The sequence below is a fragment of the Pinus tabuliformis genome, chromosome 9 (assembly GCF_031772625.1).
Source record: "Pinus tabuliformis cultivar Carrire ecotype Pingquan chromosome 9, CPIR1, whole genome shotgun sequence".
Lineage (NCBI taxonomy): Eukaryota > Viridiplantae > Streptophyta > Pinopsida > Pinales > Pinaceae > Pinus > Pinus tabuliformis.
Window position 1 is genome coordinate 947,050,209 of NC_142307.1, and position 22,939 is coordinate 947,073,147.

Genomic DNA, 22,939 nt, shown 5'->3' on the forward strand with positions numbered 1-22,939 from the left:
TTTTCCCTGCCAACCAACGTTAGCTCCGATGCCTCCATGGCTTCGTCAATCTGGAGATCAACTCCTAAAACCAGATTTGCAACTTCCTCAATCTTCCTAATTAACTTATTTTTCTTCTGTTTTTCCCCTGTCCGTCGGTGCCGCCCCCCTTTGCCATTCGTCGATGTGGTCTCTTCCACATTTATGGCAGCTTCATGGAGCGTCTCAGAACGCCCCTCCTTCCCACAGTTTCTGGGATTGTCTAAACCTCCTCCTTCGGCTTGTGCTGACTCCCCTATCAAATATAGAGGCTTTCTTCCTCCCGAAAACCCCTCTGCTTTAGTAACGCCCTCCCGATCTTCAATAAAGAGAGAATCTCCATATGCCCCTAAATCACAATTTTCTCCCCTCCCTGCTTCCTGCGCCTTCCAGCCATCATTCAAATTCTTCCCCTATCCAATTAAGCCAGGTAATACCACACCTAAGCTCAAATCGAGATTGAGGGTTTCTCTTCTTTTGACATGCAAAGGACTCTTGCATGCAAAAGTACTATCCAACCGCAACCCTTTCCCAGTCTCTGCCACTCCCAAATCTTCCACAAGGAAGGATTTCAGGCCTTCTTAGCCCTTGAAGCCACAACTAATGACAATATCTTCTAAACCCCCCAAATAGAAATCTTTAAGTGGGCTAGGAATACGATTACTTACTTGGAAAACATCTGCATTTCCAGCCGCATTGTCCAGCACAAGCAGTAAATTCCACTGCATCCCTTCCAATTCTTGCCCTGCCCAATTTTCCAGATTAGTTAGACCTAAACTCTCCTCTAGAAACCCTAACGATTTCCCCTGTTTCCATCCCACTCCCGAAGCACCTCTCTTCCCTCCTAGCAGTCGAGCTCGACGAATATACCACTCAATATTTTGTTCTGTGACCTCTAGCCCCCAAACCAACAGTATGTCCTCAGGCTCGGGGTCCAGATTGATGACATCCTGTTGTTTGACCATTTCCCTTCCAACTATTAGTAGTTTTACCGGAAACCTAATCTTCTCTAGCGGGCACATGCGAGTTGTTAAAGTTGGCAGCACAGCGGAAATGCAACGTAAAATAATTAACCCCGTTGTCCATCATCCAGTTGCCCTAAAGCCCTGTTTCGCATTGATCCCGAGACAATAATTCGTGGTCAGATCTCTCTCCAGTGGCCTTCCCTATCCTCACAGCCTTCCCCGTGCCACGCCATATGTGTGCTGTACCAGGTTCCGACTTCAGGTCTATTTGATCATATATCCTTAAATAAATTCATTCATCAATTCAAAATAAAAACCACAACTCTATTATATTTTATTATATTGTGTATGTATTAATGTGAATTTGTCTCATTAATTGCTTATATACAATTCTTGGATAAATGAATAAATAAGGTAGAATGTAAAAAATTCCCAATAATAATATATACATAGTTTGCACGATAAAATTACTTACACTATTGTCTCCAAGTGATCGATATCTCTTCACTTGTCTGGCCAGTGGAAAACTTAAACTTCAAGAGAAAGAACACTAAACGACGAAGCTTCTATCGAGATTTACGGGACGAAACACTCACCTCACCAACAATACAGGAAAACGGTATCTTGAAGACAGACGGTTCGCTGTCATTTTTTGGCATGTAATGTCACTCCATCATGTGTCAAGCAACCTGGACCACATGGCTTATTCCAACTATTAACAAAACAATAACCATTTTAAACCACATCCAGATTTGTATTAACATAAAATCTAACTATATACAATTAAAATTATTAAATTTGACACAATGTTGATATATATATATATATTTCCCGTGCACGGCAGGACTGCAGTGTGAGACCTCGGAAACCGCACAAACAACATGGATGACGTAAATGGGAAGGTGACGGCGAACATTGAGGGCTGCGTGAGGGGAAATATTGGTCGCGGGAGCGTGAGTGCGTTGTCTGACTTCATAGCACGAAAACAGAAGAGGATCGCTTATATTTTAACCGCAGTTTAATAATTATGTTTTTTTATTTGAAATTTTGGGAAATTTGGTTATATTTTGAAAAAAATTTATAGAGATTTTTGTAAATTTAAGTAAAAATTGTTAAAATTTATAATTTTAAAATTTTTTTATTAGTGTTGAATCTATTTCCACCTTCAAATACATGATTCAAATACTATTTATAAAAAATAAAACTTATCTAAATCCAAGCACTTTATCCCGACAATTCCTCAGCTCCATACATCACTCCTATATTTTATAAGTTTTATATCATAATGGGCTGGAACGACTCTTAACCCTTCGATAAACCAACGAGCTAATTCTCTGTCCTCAAGCTTGGGTCAGAGCTAAATTCAAGAGTGCAATAGTTACGCTGTCCACATGAACAACTGAGCAGCAGAAAGTAAAACCTGCATATGCAAGAAATTCTTTATTAGTTAGGATGTGTAATTTATTGTTAAATTTCAGATTCAGACTTTATGGAGAAGTAGGATGTGTAATTTATTGTTAAATTTCAGATTCAGACTTTATGGAGAAGAGTTGTGTATGGAAATTCTATTTTTGAAAAATTAAATAATCTCAAAAATTTAATTTTGCAATTATGTCATGAACTTAACTTTTCACAATCCAAATAACATCATCTCATTAATAAACAGATCGGCATTGAAACAATCCCCAACCTAAACTCACTTTATAAATGTTTATGTATTATTTACATTTTTATATTTGTGATTTTTAACCTATGTAGATTTTATAAGTTAAATTTGTGATTTTGAATTAATCTTATTGAATTGAAGACCAAATTAATTTATTAAAAAATTTAATAAAAAAACAAAAATGGAAGATTTAAGATTTTATTTATTATTCACTTCCAATCAGAGTATTAATTTAAAAATTACAGAAATATTAAGTATATTTTAAAATATTTATGCTTGGTTAAAAGTTCCTTTTTTTCTAAACTAAAGAAACAGATTAACTTCAAACATGTTAACATAGTTATTCCAGGGAGTTTGGTTTTCCTTGAATAATAATAATAAGTCAGCCTGCATTCTAAAAATAGCTATCCTCACCACTGATTTCACAATTAAATTATAATACATTTTCCCAAATATAAAAAAATCAAACTTCCTTATCCATAGCAATTCAATTCGAAAACACTCATGTTTCTTTATCAACTCAAATAAAGTATTAAATGTAACAATATATATCGTAAAATGCCGTGATTCTCACTGCAACACCGTTAACGCGGTTTCTTAGCCAAATCGACTCAAAAACACGTGTTTATTAATTAAATTCAAATGGAGTTTTTTGATGAAACACTACAAGTCTTGCCGTGATTCTCACTGCAGCACTGTTAACTCCTACATTGAAACACCAATTCCAAGAAACATGGCGAGACTATCACTATGATTGGGTTGGGCGCATGATTGTGTTTCACATTGTGTACATATAATATACAACCTGCAAAAGCACATTCTGTTACCATTATTACACCATTTTTTGCATGTCTCCTCCCTCCCTTCTGCCAGGCCGCTTATCATTCTCTCTCATGGCTTCGCTTTCTCTCAACCATCAAAACCTCCTCCTGCTTTTGATCCTCCTCTTCTCTTGCGACCTCCACTCAACAACAACGGCCAACAGCCCAAAATTATTAGATCACTCTGACTGGATTTCAAAGGAATCCACAGCGCGGGAGAAGTGGACGCTCAGACAGCCCCCGCAGGATCCCCAACTTAACTGCGATGCCTGGAGGTTCGGCGTAGAAACAAACACTCTGCGCTTTTGGAATGTCGTACCTCCGGAATGCGTGGAATACGTGAAAGACTACATGGTTGGAAGCCAATATCTGTGGGACTCAAATATGGTAGCCAATGAATCCATAGCGTACGCCAACTCTCTCAACCTCTCAGGCGATGGGAAGGACGTTTGGGTATTCGACGTCGATGAAACCCTCCTTTCAAATTTGCCCCTTTATGCAGTTTATAATTACGGGTAAGAATAATTTAATTAACTAGTGTGATTGATATATATAATGGGATGTTATTTCTTTTATCTTGTTTTAAATGTCACGGAGGATATTTTTGACTGGTTATAAATACTCTGGCTCTTGACAAGGCACAAGAAATACTCTGGCTCTCCTACCCTCTTGCAATCTCTTGCTAACTCATAAATTTTAGATATATTTGGCTTATAAACTCTTAGATATATTTTTGATGTTATAATAATAGTCAACTAATTCTGGCTTAAATACTTTAATCTTGAACCTGGCCAGACTACTCTAAAAAATTAGACATTCACCTTATTCTTAATTTTTCTCTGGCCTCTGGTTGACAGGGGAGCGTGGATGGATGATGGTGCTTTTATAAAGTGGGCGGATCTGGCAGAGGCCCCGGCATTGCCTGCCAGTCATAGATTGTACACCCATCTGCTTCAACTGGGCTTCAAGATCTTTCTTTTGACAGGAAGATACGACTACGAGAGGAGTGCCACCGAAAAGAATCTGTTCCGAGCCGGTTATCATTCATGGGAGGCACTTTTGTTGAGGTGATCATTGGGTCACTATCTTTGGTTTTTGTAATGTTTGTATATGGTTTTTTTTGATAAATTTTGATAAATTAGTTTGTTATAATTTGATTGGAATAATTTACATTAAGGTATTTATAAAAGGTAGATTAATTAATTTGTGTGGCGTTTAGTTTCACTTGGTCATAAGTTTAAATTTAATAGGGAAGAATTGAGGATAAGAGTATTTTGGGGAGCTTTGCTGAATCCTGGTCATAACACATTAGTAAGCAGATGTTTAGGCTCAGCCTAGTAATACCATGCTACTGGTATTCCATCCAATATTGAGACTAGCCCCTGCTTAGGCTTATCGACTGAGGGAAGAAGTCCGTGACACAGCACTTGGCTAGCCCCCTAAACCCCCTATTTCCTGCGACTTTTCTTGGATGCCAAACAAGCTTGAAGCTGTTTTCAACCGGATTTCAAGACTTTCGTTTTGCTCTTTAGGTTGCTCCTCGATTAGACTTTGTGCTTGCTTGGACCCGCTAAACTAGGAAACGGTGCTCAAGACCTAACTCATTCCACTAAATCAAGGTCCTTCAAGGAATCTAATCATGGTCATGACGGTTTTCACGGTTACACGTAATCTAGTCCTCTGCATCACTTCTGTCAAATTATTTGGCATAAATGTCCTGACCCTTTCTCTGATATTGTTCCCGAGCCCTCCAATGAATCTCCTTACCTGAGATTCTTCATTAAGTCCAAGAGCATACTTGCCCAGTTCCAACAATTTGTACCCGTATTCTTCCTGTCATGTTGCCTTGCTTTAGAGAGTTGTACTCAGCCTAATTGAAAAAAAATTAAAAAAAAATCATTTTGACTTTTTTTGTTGCGGGTAATAAATACCAATCAGACAACCCATTTGTTTTGTTCGTTTTGTTTGATACTCTGGTTGGTGCATCTTTGATGAGTAATGCCAAGCAAAAACCTTAAGAAATTCCATGCAGGACCAACCTTGCAATCCACTAGAACCTTATTTCATTGACGATCGTTGAGGTGATCGGAATATCCATCGTCTTGTTTGATGGTAGTATAGGTTGTTATTAAGGTTAATGCATAGAAAAAAGTCATGAGATCATTGGTGGTCTGTTTGATGTCTTGGAGGTTGAATTTATTGGGCATTTGTGTTGCAGGGGTCCTGATGAATATGAGATGTCTGCTGTTCTTTATAAATCTGAGAGAAGATTGAAGATCGAGAAAAATGGGTTTAGGATCCGAGGGAACTCTGGTGATCAGTGGAGTGATTTGTCTGGATATTCTTTTGGAGACAGGACCTTCAAGCTGCCCAACCCCATGTATTTCATTGCTTGATCTTAATTGATTCATTCGGTTTTGTAAAGGTTACACCTGCTCTGGAAATTTACAGTTGAAAATTTAAAGGCTATCATCATATTTTGGTCTTGAAGATCTCAATGTTGTGAAACTTACTATTGTCCCTTGCTTTGCAGTTGAAAAATAAATCATGTAATCTATCTTGTCTCCTATTTTCAGAGAGCCCTATTCTTTATGTCTGATCGATGTCATTCCTGTTGCTTGGTGGTGGCACTTTGAAACATAGTGCAGAGTCTGTGTGTGACCTACGTACACTATACATCCCAAGCTCCAACATGACAAACTGTTGCCTTTACCACCTGGCTATTGTCTGGAAACAATTATTTAATTTTTAATTTGCAACATTGTTCTTTTAATAGAGTCTGCTCTTTATAAAAAAAAAATTAAAGGAAGTAGATGCATTGGCATTTCAGTGACTGCCATTATTTTCAAGTAGATTTGAAATTCCACCTCTTGTATACATTACTTCTGATCTATGTTTCTGTTTGGCATAAAGTAAATGATGTAACCTTGCTTTTAAGGACGGGAATCCTAAACTGTATGAATTTCACATTAACCAATTGATTTTTGTAGGTTTAACTTACAACTAGAAGTAGAAATTCCTGATCCTATGAACTTCACATTGACCAACTGAGTTTTGCATGTTGTATGAACCTACAACTGGAAATAGAAGATGAGTGTGTTTTCTGGTAGTGATTCTGATTCATCACCCATACTTGCTTGCCACGGTTTCCTTTCACACTGAAACACCCATACTTGCTTGTCACAGTTTCCTTTCAATGTTGTAGTCATTTTTCAGCATGTTCTAATAAAAATCTTTTGTAGTAGTGATTTTGATTCATTTCCCATACTTTCTTGTCAAAGTTTCCTTTCACACTCTTCCAAATGTTGTATTCTCTTTTCAGCATGTTCTATTATAAAAAATTCTCTCATTCATTTGCCATGAAATCTTCCTATTAAAGAATGTAAATTTTTCACTTCATCTGCTCTGACTTTATGTTTCGTTTGCACAAGGTTTGCCTGGTACTTAGGTAAGGTCTTACTCGTACTTAGGTAAGGGCTTACTCGTAGGGAATTCGTAAACTTATTTCTAATTAAATAATGTAGATGATCTCACTATCTATTTAAGTAAATTAAAACATTTGATATAAATATTTTTTATTATAAATTTAAAAAATGCGATGTATTTTTTAAATTATAAAAAATTATGAGAAAGGTCATCTTTATTGTATATTTAGTAATGAAATTAGTTTTTTTATAAATTATATTATTAATTTGCAATTGATTTTAAATTAAATATTTACTTAATTTTATAAATAAAGATTGTGATTGAATAATTAACTTGTGATTTTATTGGAGTAATATTTTCAAAAAATTGTTGTCATCTCTAAATAGCCACTCCATAATGATATTTTAACTCTCACGATCAATAAATTGATATAAAACTTAAATTTCAATATGCTTTAAAAAAATAAAAGGTAAGAATATATATCTAATATTTTATATTATAAATATATAAATATTAATTATGTGATATAATGTAATATCCCATCATCATGAGATATTTTTTAAAATTACTGTATTTTATCTTGTTTTATAATGTATGGCTAATATGAAATTAAAAATATAAAGTTTTGTGAAGAAAAGTCAGCCACAAGCCAAGGGGATAAAATGAAGAGAAAATGTTTCACACACTTGAGACAATTAGGAATAAAGAAACAATTGGACTGCCCAACTGCCCTCTCAGGAAAGAAAGACTCTGGGAAAATGGGATGGTGGCAATAGGGTAAGGGTACCTGACGCAAGAGAAAGAAAATGGAAGACCAAGGAAAAAGAAAAAGTTTTGGAATTGTTGGTTTGTGGCAGAATTCAGAAAATCCTTGAGCTAGTGAGCCAGTGGGATTCAGCAAAAGCAAAATACTCGAGGCAAGAGAAAGAAAATGGAGATCAAGGAAAAAGAAAAAGGCAAGAGAAAGAAAATGGAGATGAAGGAAAAAGAAAAAGTTTTGGAACTGTTGGTTCATGCCAGATTCAGAAAATCATTGAGCTGGTGAGCAAGTGGGATTCAGTGAAAGCAAAAGAGCCTAGGCTGAAGCTGGTTGGTACCATGTAGTCTAAGGAACTAGAGACAGTTAAAATTTTAGGGGTTAATATTCACAGGAGGGCTAATTTTCTATACTTTTTCGAATGAAATATTCACCAATTTCCATTTTTTCTAAAAAGAAATCACTAAGTTTTATAGTATGAAATTATTTTACCTTAAAAATCGCCAAGATCTTATATAGACTAATATAATATAATCTGAATTTTAGATATTTTTACAAAAATATCATCAAACATTTTACAATTTTTCTATTATAGATTACTGAGATTCGCCAAAGTTTCTAAACTTTCAAATACATATCCATCCTTAAAATTGAGGATTTGATTCCCTTGTGGACTTGTGGTGGTGGACTTGTGGTGGACAATTCAGTCGGGAACAGATAAGTATATATTGTGAATTGCTTATTAAGTAGGAAGGTCTGGTTCTTTTCATTAAAATTCAAAACTACATTCCAATAGATATTGGGTTCCTGGTCTATATGTGGAAAGGAAAAAGGTTATTATACAGATTTGTCTGTGTGAACTTAATATGCGTGCACAAGTAAAAATGAGCGTGTATAATTACAGGAAATATCATTTGCAATTTATTCACTGTAATTAGGGAAGGGAATGTTATTTACAGTCTATTTATTGTATTCAAGAAATTATTGTGTTCATAATGAAGTGTAATAAGGATGAATTACATAGGAACAGATCTTGCAAATATCTTCCCTGTAGAATGAGATAAACAACGTTTCAACTCAATTAAAATAACATATAGACTTGGGAAAATTTATATTAATACTTAAAGGGAAAGTCGAGTTAGTTCCCTGGGCCAGGTAGCACCATGGGAACAGTCTCGAGCTCCTTTGTGAAGCTTATAAAAAGAAAGAAGGAAATATGAGCTATAAAGGATTTAGAAATCTCTGTGATTAAAGTGCTCCATTAAAAACATGATAGAGAAAACTAGCCAAAACACTAGATACAAAACCAGATACAAAATCTAAAGGTGATATTTTACATATCTATAAACCAGAATGTCAACAAAAATAAACAGAATGGCAACAAAAATAAACAGAATGCTTAAATGGAATTATTGAGCGAACCAGTTAAGTGAAATGCATGGGATAACATTCTCATATTACCGAAGAAAAAACCTGTTTAAAATAATTACACAACTATCGACTAGGTCGATACATCTCTTAGCACATTAACAAAAAAAAATTGAGTGAGGTAAAAAGGAAAACACTCTCGGCTTTAAATTAACACGACACAATATTGAAAGGTAACAAGCCTCAAGCCATAAGTTCCATGAAACACTCACCATAGCAAGACGGGCAATACTTTGGTTACAAATGTATAAAACTTCCAGGAATATTGACAAGAAGAAAACCCTTAACTCTCAGTAAATGCTAGGAAGAAACTCTTCATACTTTCCTGGGAATAATAGCAACATAACCCACACCTGTACACCGGAACGGATACTGTAGACGAGGCCACAAGGGAACATCTCTTGTGAAGAATCGAGTAGGTGGGATTCCCTGCAAATGAGTGTAAATAAATAATCAGAATCACATAAAGTGGTAACAAACTCCAAATTACAACCAACACTATGCCAATTACATGAGAACGAAGCAAGAAGGCGCATAAGCCACTTCGTGAAATGGTGTTTGAGAGATGGGTGTGAAACCCCATAAGCCCAATGAGTGGCCCTTAATAGAGATTCACTCCCCAACACGACCCTGCATGCATACATTCGAAGTCAACGTAGACAACAAAGAATGTAAAAGTAGGCTACAGGACAAAAAAAAAAAAAAAACAAAAACAAAACAAACAAAAAAAACAATGATCGGATACTAAGAATGAGGGTAATACCCAATGGTGTTGGAGAAACGTTGTAAAACAAAGCGTGGTTCTTCATGCTGTGTTGGTTTGACAACGAACTTGGTTAAACTAACAAAGTCAAACAGTTTTTTGTAACCAATTTAGTTTTTAGTTATGTAACGGGTAGTTTAGTTGTGTGTAACGGTAGCTATTCACATAATATATCGAATGCCATGTAATGAAAACTCATTATTCAATAAAATCAGATACACATTCAGTTTCTATTTTTTTGGTCTTCTCTCATTTTGTTCTTGCTATTCTTTCTTTCTCTGCTCTTATTTCAATAAGTGGTATCAGAGCCTGGACGAACTCCTGTGCGTGAAGAATGCTGCTGTGGACGGCGTGAAGAATTCTGCTGCAGTGAAGCTGTTGATTATTGCTGAGATTGCGGCTGTGCATTGAAGCTGTAGATTGCTGCTGTCTGCTGTGCGTGAGAGATCGCTGCTGTGTCTGCTGTGCATCGTTGTGAGGCTGCTGAATCCCTGAGGACGGCCAGAATTCCTGAGGACGGCTGGACAGCGTTGTGAGGTTTACGCTGAAGATAGAATTCCTGAGGACGGCTGGACAGCGTTGTGAGGTTTGAAGAATCCCTGTGGAGCTGACTCCCTATGGACGGCCCTGTGGACTGCGTTGTAATCCGGGTACTGTTTTTTTTTTGGCAGAATTTAAAAAAAAAAAAAGGGTTTGCAGAATTTTATCCCTGAGGACGGCCCTGTGGACGGTTATTGTTTTTTTTTAGCAGAATTTAAAAAAAAAAAAAAAAAAGAGACGGGTTTGCAGAATTTTTTAAAGATAGCAGCAGAGCAGAATTTTTTAGAAAAGATAGCAGCAGAGCAGAATTTAAAAAAAAAAAAAATAGCAGCAGAGGTTGTTCAGATTTTTTAAAGATAGCAGCAAAGGTTGTTGTTGTGATTTTTATAAAATTTTAAAGATAGCAACAAAGGTTGTTCAGATTTTCAAGATAGCAGCTGAGATTGAAAAGGGTGTTGTTGTTGGGTTTTGCACGAATGTTGTGAAACTAGAAAAACAAAAGGGTTTGCAAGAAATCAAAGGATTTGTAACTTGTCTTTCTGTTTGAATTGGGGAAAATGGCCAAGATGTCGAATGCAAGATTCGAGGTGGAGAAATTCACCGGAAAGAGCAATTTTGCTCTTTGGAAACTGAAGGTTAAGGATCTGCTTGTGCAACAAGGGTTGCACAAGGCATTGGATGGGGTTACTAAGAAACCTACAACCATGACTACTTCAGACTGGGAGGACTTGGATGCCCGAGCTCTCAGTACCATCCGGCTATGTCTAGCGGATGAAGTTCTCTTCAACATCGTTGAAGAGACCACGGCGTCAGGTTTGTGGGAAAAACTTGAAAACCTTTATATGACAAAATCATTAACCAATAGAATTTATCTGAAACGACAATTATACAGTCTTCGAATGAAAGAAGGTTCAAGCGTTGCAGAACATTTGAATGTTTTTAATACACTAATTTGTCAATTAACAGATATGGAAGTCAAAATACAGGAAGAAGATAAAGCCATAAACTTGCTGTGTTCTCTACCTGAATCATGGGATCACTTCGTAACCTCAATCAGCTTCAGCTCTGCTGATTCTTTGAAGTTTGAATCAGTCGTGGGAGCTCTTCTGTCTGAAGAAGTACGAAGGAAATCCAGCACCGATACAACTGCATCAGAAGCCATGGTCGCTAGAGGACGCTCAAAGGAAAGAGGAGACAAACCAAGGGGGTCTTCCAGGTCGAAATCGAAGGGCAAAAAGTGTAAGGCAAAATGTTGGAACTGCGGTAAAGTTGGACACTTGAAGAAGGACTGTTGGAAACGGAAGGAATCCGAAAACCTGAAGAACGAAGCGAATCAGGCTGATTCAGGTATTGTAGACGAAGTTTTATCTGCTAAAGAATTGTGTATGATAGATGAAACTTCACCTGAATGTAATGTCTCTCATAGTTTTGATAGCTGGCTGTTAGACTCTGGTGCTTCGCATCATATGTGCCCACATAGAAACTGGTTTACTTCGTATGAAAATGTAAACGGTAGTTCTGTGTTTATGGGTAACAATATGTCATGTCAGACTGTTGGGATGGGAGATATCAGGATTAAGATGTATGATAACACAGTTAGGACATTAACTAGTGTTAGACATGTGCCTGATTTGAAGAAAAATTTAATCTCTTTGGGAGTGTTGGATTCAGATGGTTATAAGTTTACAGGTCAGGATGGCGTTTTGAAAGTCTTCAAAGGTGCCCTTGTGGTTATGAAGGCAGAGAAGGTCGGGAATCTTTACAGGTTAAAAGGAAGTACTCAGGTCGGTGAAGCAGCGGTTGCGTCAGAAAAGGAAGAAGCAGGTACTCGTCTGTGGCATCAGTGTTTGGGTCATATGAGCGAGAAAGGTCTTCACATACTGATGAAACGTAAATCTCTTCCCGGTCTGAAATCCTTGAATTTAGATTTCTGTAAACATTGTGTGTATGGGAAATAGTGTAAACAGAGATTTAAAGTTGGCAATCATAATAGTAAAGATGTTTTAGACTACATTCATTCTGATCTGTGGGGGCCTTCCCCTGTTATGTCATATGGAGGTGCATTGTATTTTTTAACGTTCATTGATGATTACTCTCGTAGAGTTTGGGTCTATATGCTAAAAAGGAAAGCTGATGTATTCAATGTCTTTAAACAATTTAAAGTAATGGTAGAGAAAAGAACAGGCAAATCTATTAAATGTCTAAGAACTGACAATGGTGGTGAGTTCACTTCTGTTGAGTTTGAACAACACTGTAAGGATGAGGGCATTGTTAGACACAAAACTGCTGTTTATACTCCTCAGCAAAATGGTGTTGCTGAGCGTATGAATCGGACTCTTATGGAAAGAGCCAGAAGCATGATCAGCAATGCTAACTTGCAAAAGGAGTTGTGGGCGGAAGCAGTATATACTGCTTGTTATTTAGTTAACAGATCACCTTCAGTAGCAATTGATTGTAAACTTCCTGAAGAAGTCTGGACAGGTCAGTCTTGTGACTATTCTCATTTGAGGATATTTGGCTGTGATGCTTATTCTCTGATTCCGAAAAATCAGCGTTCAAAGTTAGATCCGAAGTCGAAATGTTATGTCTTTGTTGGGTATGACTATGCAGTGAAAGGATATAGGTTGTGGGATCCTACATTGCGGAAGATAGTCATTAGTAGAGATGTAACATTTGATGAATCCTCTTTGTTAAAATCAAATGTTGAAAGAATTGAACAGGAACAGGTATCGCCGTGTCAACGAGTTCAGTTGGAGGCTAGATCTTTCGGTGACAGTCGAAAGGAAGGAGAGACTTCTGGAGACAAAGGTGTTGAAGACACAAAGGAAGCCGTTGAAGCTTCTGAACCAGTACAAGTTTCTGAACCAGTTCAGCAACCAGTCACTCTGAGAAGATCAACAAGGGAAAGGAAAACTCCCAAAAGGTATGAAGATTCTGCTTCATCTTTTGCTTTGGTTACTGAAGATGGGGAACCGTCTTGTTATCAGGAAGCGATAGATGATACAGATAGCGAAAAATGGAAAAAGGCTATGGAAGAAGAAATGGACTCCTTAGCCAAGAACAATACCTGGGATCTTGTAGAGCTTCCTGAAGGGAGAAGTGTTGTTGGATGTAAATGGGTCTTCAAGCTGAAACGGAAAGTTGATGGTAGTATCGAGAGATATAAGGCGAGACTGGTAGCAAAAGGGTATTCTCAGGTTGAAGTTAGATGTTAAAACAGCTTTTCTACATGGTGATTTGAACGAAGAGATATATATGGAACAACCAGAAGGTTTTGTACGAGGTCGCAGCAGAAGATTAGTTTGCAAGCTCAGGAAATCATTGTATGGTCTGAGGCAGTCTCCCAGACAATGGTACAAGAAGTTTGATTCCTTCATGGTGAGCCAGAACTTTATAAGAAGTGAGTATGATCATTGTGTGTACTTCAAAAGTTTCAATGGCATATTCATTATCTTAGCTTTGTATGTTGACGATATGCTTATTGCAAGCAAAAGCATGGAAGAGATCAACAGGTTAAAGGCTCAACTCTCTAGGGCGTTTGATATGAAGGATCTTGGAGCAGCAAAACATATCTTGGGCATGGAGATACACAGAGACAGGAAAAATGGTAAGCTTTGGTTATCACAGCAGAAGTATGTGGAGAAGGTACTTGAAAAGTTTTCTATGAATAATGTGAAACCTGTTAATGTTCCCCTAGCTTCCCATTTTAAGCTTTCTTCGGTTTTGAGTCCTAGAGCTGATGAAGAAAAGCAGTATATGTCTCATGTACCATATGCAAATGCGGTAGGCAACTTAATGTATGCGATGGTATCTACAAGACCTGACATTTCACATGCAGTTGGAGTTGTCAGCAGATTCATGGCAAATCAAGGTAAAGAACATTGGCAAGCAGTGAAATGGGTGCTTCGATATCTAAGAGGCACAAGAGATCATTGCATCGTCTTTAATGGTAGTGAAGGATCAGTCTGCGGATATGTAGATGCTGACTATGCAGGTGATTTGGACAAAAGAAGATCTACTACAGGTTATGTCTTTACTCTTGCAGGTGGAGCAATTAGTTGGATGTCAAAGCTTCAAGACACGGTTGCATTGTCCACTACCGAAGCTGAATATATAGCTGCTTCAGATGCCAGTAAAGAAGCAATCTGGTTAAAGGGTTTGCTCGATGAAATCGGAAGAACGCAGGAGAAAGTGAGTGTACTTTGTGACAGTCAAAGTGTTATTCACTTGGCCACAAACCCTGCCTATCACAGCAGAACCAAGCACATTGATGTGAGATATCATTTTCTGAGACATGTGATCAATGGTGGAAAAGTAGCTCTTAAAAAGGTCCACACACGAGAAAATTGTGCAGACATATTCACAAAGCCAGTTACAGTAGAGAAGTTGCGGTGGTGTTTAGCTTCTCTTGGCTTGCAGGAAAGATGATGAATGGGAAAGTTGTTGTCAAGGTGGAGTTTGTTGGTTTGACAACGAACTTGGTTAAACTAACAAAGTCAAACAGTTTTTTGTAACCAATTTAGTTTTTAGTTATGTAACGGGTAGTTTAGTTGTGTGTAACGGTAGCTATTCACATAATATATCGAATGCCATGTAATGAAAACTCATTATTCAATAAAATCAGATACACATTCAGTTTCTATTTTCTTGGTCTTCTCTCATTTTGTTCTTGCTATTCTTTCTTTCTCTGCTCTTATTTCAATATGCTGCAGGCACTAAGACGAATCAATGGTGATCATTACCCCCTTCTCAAGAATAGAAAACTTGAAATTCGTCGAAGTTGCAGAGCGGGCTACAACAGTCGGCGAAATGATAGAATGAGGGTTTGGGCCACTCTAGTGCCAAGGATGGTTACCCTTAACTAAATCACAAGCATCCTTAGCCATCGATGAAGGGCGGGACCATCCCTGTCGTTGAATGAACTAGAATCCCAAGATCACCCAATGTCGTCCATTTACCTGTGATCTAATGGATGAAGACAAGACAGATGGCCAATGCATAAAATATTCTGGATTGTTCGACAAACCTGGGTCACATAAACCCATGGGTAGGTCGGGTAAAGCATATCCTTTAAGTAACTTAGCTGCAAACAATGGAGCTACAACAATAAACGTGGAATAAATATTAAATGTGACTTTGATAAAGGGCCTGTATGGTTAACACCCAAACCATATAATACATTAATCGCACATGGGGATTCGAAATAATCCAAAAATGATATGATTTTTTTTTTGCTAATGCAAGAGTCGGACCTTCCCATTCATTAATCAAGAAATATATTACATAGAGTTACAACACAACCCTCAAGGTCATTGACAAAGGAAAAGGATTGAAGCAAAACTTTTCCTTGCTTCTAACCATCAAACTAAACCATTCTAAAGAAGAGAAAAAGATGAGATTCGACAAGGTTTCATAAAAACCCAAAGCGGTCGACAAGAAGAGGTGGCTCCAATGCCCGAGATGTCAAACCAAGGAAAGCCCACCCGAGTTAGGCAAAACGGTCCAAGAACTTAATGAAGCGCTGCTTGCCCGTACCCCGGGGACCACAAACCTGCATGGGTGATCTGGACCGTTGAAACCCCAAGAGCCAGCCGACGGAGAATAATAAAATCGGACCTGCCAACAAGCACGGAAGATAACTCGCGATGAGGGCGGTTTTCCACCCGACCCCACCGCCACGTGGAGCTCAACTATTGTGATCGCTTTCGAACGGGGAAAACCACTTCCCGCTTGTTGGGGCCACGAAAACCACTTCCGCGCCACAAATCTGCTCGACCCCTCCAGACTGTCGGATGGCTTAGGAAAAAAAGGATGGTTGTGCTTGATATCACACAGCCCTAAGACACCGAACTTTAAGGCGTGATGGGGGTGGTTTTCAAATCCGTCCTGCCACCATGTGTCACTCTTGTTATGGAATCGCTGCCCATACTCCGAAACCACTTCCTGATGGAAAGCGGTGCGAACTCCTGAATACTGCTTCATCTGTTGCATGTTCGCCCGGCAATAGGAATTAGGAAGTGGAAGCCCCTAGCTCCACTGCCGATGAACCAAAGCATTTTCCAGGAAAGGGGAAAACTTGTGCCAAACCATGAGGATTTTAGAGGAAGAGAAAAACCGACCGCCAATATCCACCAGGGCCATGCTTTTGCCTGTTTGTCCCAAAAGAACGAAACCAGCCAGGCTCTCCACACAAAATCGACAGGGAAAACTGATCCGAAAGCTGAAGGAACAACTCTCCCGCCTCTTCCACTCTAACGCCGGCCCCAAAACCATAGGATGATCAGAAGAGGCGAAAGGAATTGTCTCAAAACCCTCCGCGAACCAATGGCACCCAAAGGGAAAATCAAGAGGCCGAGGAATCATTGGCTGGGGACACTTCGCCTCTGCTAGAAACCCTCCCACTACTACGGACCTCCTGAATGTCTTCTGCCACTTGGTTATAGCAAAGAAACTTTAAACGATTTTGGGGCAAATCCTGCCACTTCTTCTCCATCCTGCAATCTTCATTGCTCACCCCTTGGTTGGCTAGAATGTCCGCAAGCTTGTTAGCAGTTCTGCGCACGTGATTGAAACTGACCGATCCCAAACTTTGAAGGTGAGCTTGAATCCTTTGATAAACCTAGATTAGTCTCCAATGATTTGAGACTTTCTCCGGTTTGGATCCACAACTGATTCTTTTAACAGAGTTGATGGTGATTTCGGAGTCTGCCTCAATAATGACATTTGAGCTATGATTTTTAATCAGAATCTCTAGGCCCTGCTCCATCGCCATTAGTTCCGCCATGTTATTGGTTGCTTTACCTAAATGGTTGTGGAAGATTAATAGGATTCTTCCCTCTTCATTCCTTAAAACTCCTCCAAACCCAGCGACTCTAGGATTACCTTTGGAGGCTCCATCAATATTGAATTTCAGGTAGTTATTCGGAGGAGGCTGCCAGCAATCTTTCTCTATATTCATTGTCGTTTTCTTTTTTCCAAGCCCTTGCGGGATGATCTTTTGCAATCCCAACAGTCTGAGAGTTCTCAACTCCATTGTTGAGGGAGGAGTCTCTGGGATATTGCACACTGTGGTGCTGACTGTTTCCCTTATCTGCTTTAGAATCAAATCATATAGCTTCTGAGGGTTGGCTTTTTCATCCTTAAAGATTCTCTTATTTCTTTCTTTCCACACATTCCAAATAATGAATCCTGGTGTAAAATCCCATGGCCAATTAATTGCCTCATTCTCTGAAAAGCTCCTCCTCCAATTATTTAGGGTGTTTGTGATACTCTCTCTATCCCTGTCTGATTGTTGGAAAATGTTATAGAAGGAATTCCACAACCAGGTGGTGTAAGAGCAGCAGTTGAGGATGTGCTCCATAGTCTCCTCTTGCTCTTCACAAAGTTGACATTTTGAAGGCCCCAAGATGCCCCTTTTTCTAATATTGTCCCAAGTCAAAATTTTCTTATGGTGCACCAGCCACATAAAGAGCTTGATTTTCATCCATCCTTGATGAGACCAGAGATGCCTCCAAGATTTTTCTGGAACACAAGACTCCAGCCCCAGGAGAATATACTTTGCCTCTTTGAGATTGAAGGTGCCTTTGTTGTTGTTACCCCATCTTAATTGATCCTGCCCCTCTGTGACCATGATCATCCTCTGTTTTAAAATGCTTCTCAGTGCTTTTTCTTTTGTTGTTATGAGACTGTTATTTCTACAATCAATGTTACTCCAGTTTCTCCACTTGTCCTGTCCCTGGGGGATGTTCCAGAAATATTTAACTTTGTACAATCCTTGGGAATCTGTTTCCTGTTTGAGACTTATGAAGTCCTCCTTTAACAGCACCGGTTCTTGTTGCCATTTGTCCTCCCAAAAGAGTGCTTGTTCACCATCTCTAATGTCCCAGAAACTGTGTTGTTGCACTAAATTTCTATTCTCCCAAGCCCTGTTCCAGATGAGAGAGCTCCTTATATCTCCTAACATTCTGATAAGATTATTAGTGTGCCAAGAGATGGCGCATTTTTCTTTCCAGACCCTTGCCCAAAGGGCTTTTGGCTCTTGCACCCATCGCCACCAAATCTTGGCTCCTAGAACTTTATTTAGAATCTCCTGATCATCTAAGCCTAGACCCCCATGGCTTTTGGGTTTGCAGATTTTTTCCCAGGAAACCAGGGCCCATTTCTTCCTTGTTTCCTCCTTGCCCCACAAAAAATCTCTTTGAATATTTCTAATTTTTTCTAAGACTCCTTTGGGGGCTGGAAGGGCTGATAACATGAAAACCGGGATGGATTGAAGAACTGCCTTTGTCAGAACCAATCTGCCCACCAAGTTCAAGGCTCTGAAGGTCCATTTTTTAACTTTGTCCTGCAACTTAATTAGCATAGGTTCCCATATATTTTTAAGCATTGGTTTGTCTGTGAGAGGTACTCCCAAATATTTTGAGGGGAGGGAGTCCCTTTGGAAGCCAAGGATTCTTGAGATATTCCTTTGAATAGCAATGTTAGTATTAAAGAAGAATATTTTTGATTTTGTGAGATTAACTTCCATACCTGAAGCCTTTGCAAAAGCATTGAGGATTTGCTTGTAGGCAGCCGCTTCTCTGACTGTGGGAATACCTTGTAACATGGTATCATCTACAAATTGTTGGTGAGTAAGGGTCTGTCCATTCTCCGAAACTTGAAGACCCTTGATTTTGCCCATATTTTTAGCCTGCTTGATAGCCCTGCCCAGTCCTTCCATCATGAGGATGAAGAGAAAGGGAGAGAGCGAGTCTCCCTGTCTCAGGCCTCTAGAGGGAAAGAAGATAACTGAGGGAGAGCCATTAACCAAGATAGAAAAGCTGGAAGTAGTTACCAGAGCCATAACCCATCTTATCCAGTTGTGATCAAACCCGAAGGCTGTGAGTATCTTCTTGATATACCCCCAATTGACCTTATCATACGCTTTAGCAATATCCAGTTGCATGATCATCCCCGCCTGCTTTTTGCTTTTAAGAGAGTGAACCACCTCATGAGCTTGAATAATGTTATCCAAAATTTGCCTGCCCTCCACATAACCAGATTGCTCCTCAGACACTAGTTTAGGAAGGAGGGGTTTGAGTCTGTTAGCCACTACTTTAGATATAATCTTGTAAACAACATTGCATAAAGCTATGGGTCTATACTTATCTGCTATCTGAGCCGAGTCCTGTTTGGGAATCAGGGAGATGAAGGAGGTATTGAGGGTTTTTAGGATAGATTTATTGACTTTGGAATTCTCCACATTTAAAACATCCAGTTTAACTATATCCCAACAAGCTTTGAAAAAATCCGCATTAAAACCATCTGGGCCTGGTGCTTTGCCATTTTGCATATCTTTGAGAACTTCGCTAACCTCCTCTTCAGAAACTGGTCTGTTTAGGTTGAAATTGTCCTCTCTAGACACCAGCTTAGGGATATATCTTGTAATTTCCTTTATGGAATCTTCCCTATCTGGATTGTTTTCTCGTGCAATGTCTTGAAAATGCTGAACAAGCACTTTTTCAATTTCCTTATGAGTGTTCTGAGTCTCTCCCTTTTTATCCTTTATTGCCGAGATTCTGTTGAATGCCCTATTGGCCATGGTGGATCTATGAAAAAAGCTCGTATTGCGCTCCCCTTCTTTGAGCCATTGCACTCTGGATTTTTGTCTCCAGAATATTTCCTCTTTTTTACATAGGTTTTCCCACTCCTGGTGCAGTTTGTCAGACTGTTCATTTATGTCATAGTTAAAGCCTTCTTGGATCAGCTTCTGGTTGAGTTCCTGCATTTTTCTTTCCACCGATTTCTTATTCACAAAAATGTTTCCGAAATCCTTCCTATTCCAGTCTTTGAGTTTTCTCTTAATATGCTTTAGTCTTTTGTGAAGGAGAAACATCTTAGATCCTTGGATCTGTAAGTCCTCGCTCCACCACTCTTTGATATTACTCAAGAAGTCCGGGTGGGTAAGCCAAATGTTTTCGAATCTGAAGGGTCTGTTCCTTGGAGAATCCAAACCCTTAATTTCCAACTGTATCGGCCAGTGATCCGAGCCACCAAAGGGAAGAATTCTTGCTGTTATTTCATTATTTATAAGCATAAGCTCTTCTGATACCAAGAACCTATCTAACTTGGAGGCCACCTGGGCTTCCCCTCCTCTCTTGTTGTTCCAAGTAAATAGGCCATTCTTTGAGTCTGAGTCAACCAATTTCAAGTTCTCCGTGAACGCTTGAAATTTTGATGCATCTTTGTTTAGCCCTCTGGTTCCTCCTTTCTTTTCCGAAAGAGATTTTGTCATATTAAAGTCCCCACCCAAGATCCAAGGGATGCCATTTTGTCTGTTCTTGAGATCAGTGAGGGATTCTAGCAGTCTGAGTTTATCCTATACTCTTTGAGGACCATAAACATTAGTGACTAGGAAGGTTTCAGCCACCCCTTCTGGTTGAATGACTACTGACAAGTAGTTTCTGGATGCCTCTGCATCTAAAACTCTAACTTTTTGAGGGTTCCACAGAGTGAGAATGCCCCCCGCTGCGTTATCTGCTTTGACTTCTAAAAACTCAAATCTTTGAAGCCATTTTCTATGGATTGCTTTTATTTTCTGAATGGAACACTTCGTTTCCTGAATGAAGATTATGTCCAGCGTATCTTGTTTCATTCTCAAACTTAGCATTCTTTGCTTTCTTTTACTACCCAACCCTCTTATATTCCAAGATGTAAACTTCATAATTAAAGATTTGTGAAGGAGTAACTAGTCAGGTCTTTCATCTTACCTGAATCTATCATCAGCTTCCCACACTCCATTAAAAGCTCCTTCTGCTTCTTTCTTCCTCGTTTCTTACCTGTACTTTTGGTTGCTAAACCTGGATTGGCCTTCATCGTTTTCACACCTCTGTATTCCTGCCCTTTGTTGCTTCTTCCTCTAACTGCCCCCTTTTCCTGGGTTTTCCACAGAAACAGCTGTTGTATTCTATTGCATTCATCTGGAGGTAAAGAATCTATCCCCGTCTTGGTTCCTTGTTGTAGAAATCCTTCCAGATCTAGATTTTCCTTATCTAGTATTTCCTGTAGTTCATGCTCCTCTAGATTTGTTTCGCTCTGGATCATTTCTTGGTCCATTTCTATCTCTGCTTCACTCATCCTGGACTCTTCCTCTTCATTGATATTCTGTTCTGGAGTGTTGTTTTCCTCTTTCTCCTTCTCCTTAGGGTCTTTCTCCAAAGACTGGTTTTCGAATGGCATGTCTTCCATCTCAACCAGCGCTTGGAATTTGTTTTGACTGGCCTTTTGTCCCTCTTTATGTTGTTGCTTTGGTTCTTTTTTGCTTCCTTTTCCTCTGCTTGAAACTTTCTGAAAGTTTTCAGTGTCCTTCTTTGCTTTTAGTTTACTTTTGTCTTCTTCTTTACTGAGAGGGTAGTCTCTGATCAAGTGTCCATGTTCGTGGCATTTACAGCATCTGAACGAAATATGCTCGTAGTCCACCATTTGCACCCATTCCTCATCAAAGACTTCCAAGATGACTTTATCCAGAAGAGCTCCTAAAAGGTCCATCTCCACACAAATCCTTGCATAGGAAGTATATTTACCCCTTCTGGTGGCTTCCAAGGCTTTGATAAAACGACCTAGTTTGTTTCCTATAGCCACAAGTGATTCATTTTGCCAATAATCCAGGGGAAGTGAAAAAAGCCTTACCCAAACAGGAACTGAGGTGAAGGTTTCCCTCTCTGGAACAAAGTTCATCACCCAAGGCCGCATATAGAGGCCTGCTGCTGCAAAAAAGTAGGGCCCTCCTTCGAATATTCTATCCTTGTCTTCGATGTTTGTAAACACCATTGTGAAGAAACCCTTAGACCCAAGGTGAAGATCGATGCTGCCCTTAGGTTTCCATTGGTATTTGATCCAGGTTTGCAAAGCTTTCTCAGTGGGCCATACACCCATGAATTTGCATATGATGGCGTACGTTTCCATATGTTCCCTGTGCTCCTGCAGTGCCAGATTATTTAAAACTACTCATGGAGTGATGTTCGCTCTGGGTCTACATGGTCCCTTTTGATTGACGTCATCTTTTTTGCCTCCCTGGTTTTTGTCTTCTTCCTCCTTGTCCTTAGTGTTGCCCTTTTCCCTTGCCTCTGCCTCATCTGTCTCCTTCTCCTTATTTCTGTTTTCTTCTTCCCCTGAACCTCTGACATTACTCAGATGGGTCTTGTCTCTGCCAGCTACAACTTCTTTGTAGGAGGGAGTGGATCTCCCTCCTCTGCGGGCCGCCATTAGGGTCACAGACTGCGTGATTCTGAGTTTTGCACGCTATTCCGTCTCCCGTGTTTTTCCACCGCTTCTGTTTCTCACCATCCCAAAAATCATATGATTTTATATATATATATATATATATATATATATATATATATATATATATATATAATCATATGTCCATGTTACTATCATTAGAGGAAATTTCAGCCTAAAAGTGGTCTCCTAAGGAAAAATAATAAAATAATAAAATAAGAGTTATGAATATTAGAGGGAAAAGAAGAAAACTACATTTTTAGTTGTATTTTTGGCATATCGCCTTATAGGTTTACT

The 22,939-nt window shown here is 39.0% G+C and overlaps 1 protein-coding gene across 1 annotated transcript; it reads left to right on the plus strand.

Annotated features, from left to right (window-relative positions):
• The first annotated feature begins 3,360 nt into the window (after positions 1-3,360).
• On the plus strand, positions 3,361-6,039 carry LOC149151872 (acid phosphatase 1-like). Its single transcript, XM_089440148.1, has 3 exons — positions 3,361-3,985; positions 4,328-4,537; positions 5,689-6,039. The coding sequence occupies exons 1-3, from the start codon at positions 3,498-3,500 to the stop codon at positions 5,864-5,866; spliced, it is 876 nt and encodes a 291-aa protein (XP_089296274.1). The 5' UTR covers positions 3,361-3,497; the 3' UTR covers positions 5,867-6,039.
• Positions 6,040-22,939: the final 16,900 nt, after the last annotated feature.

Coding starts and splice junctions, on each gene's coding strand:
- LOC149151872 (XM_089440148.1), top strand. CDS start 3,498: ATGTCTCCTCCCTCCCTTCTGCCAGGCCGCTTATCATTCTCTCTCATG. Junction 3,986..4,327: donor TATGCAGTTTATAATTACGG/GTAAGAATAATT, acceptor TCTGGTTGACAG/GGGAGCGTGGATGGATGATG. Junction 4,538..5,688: donor TGGGAGGCACTTTTGTTGAG/GTGATCATTGGG, acceptor TTTGTGTTGCAG/GGGTCCTGATGAATATGAGA.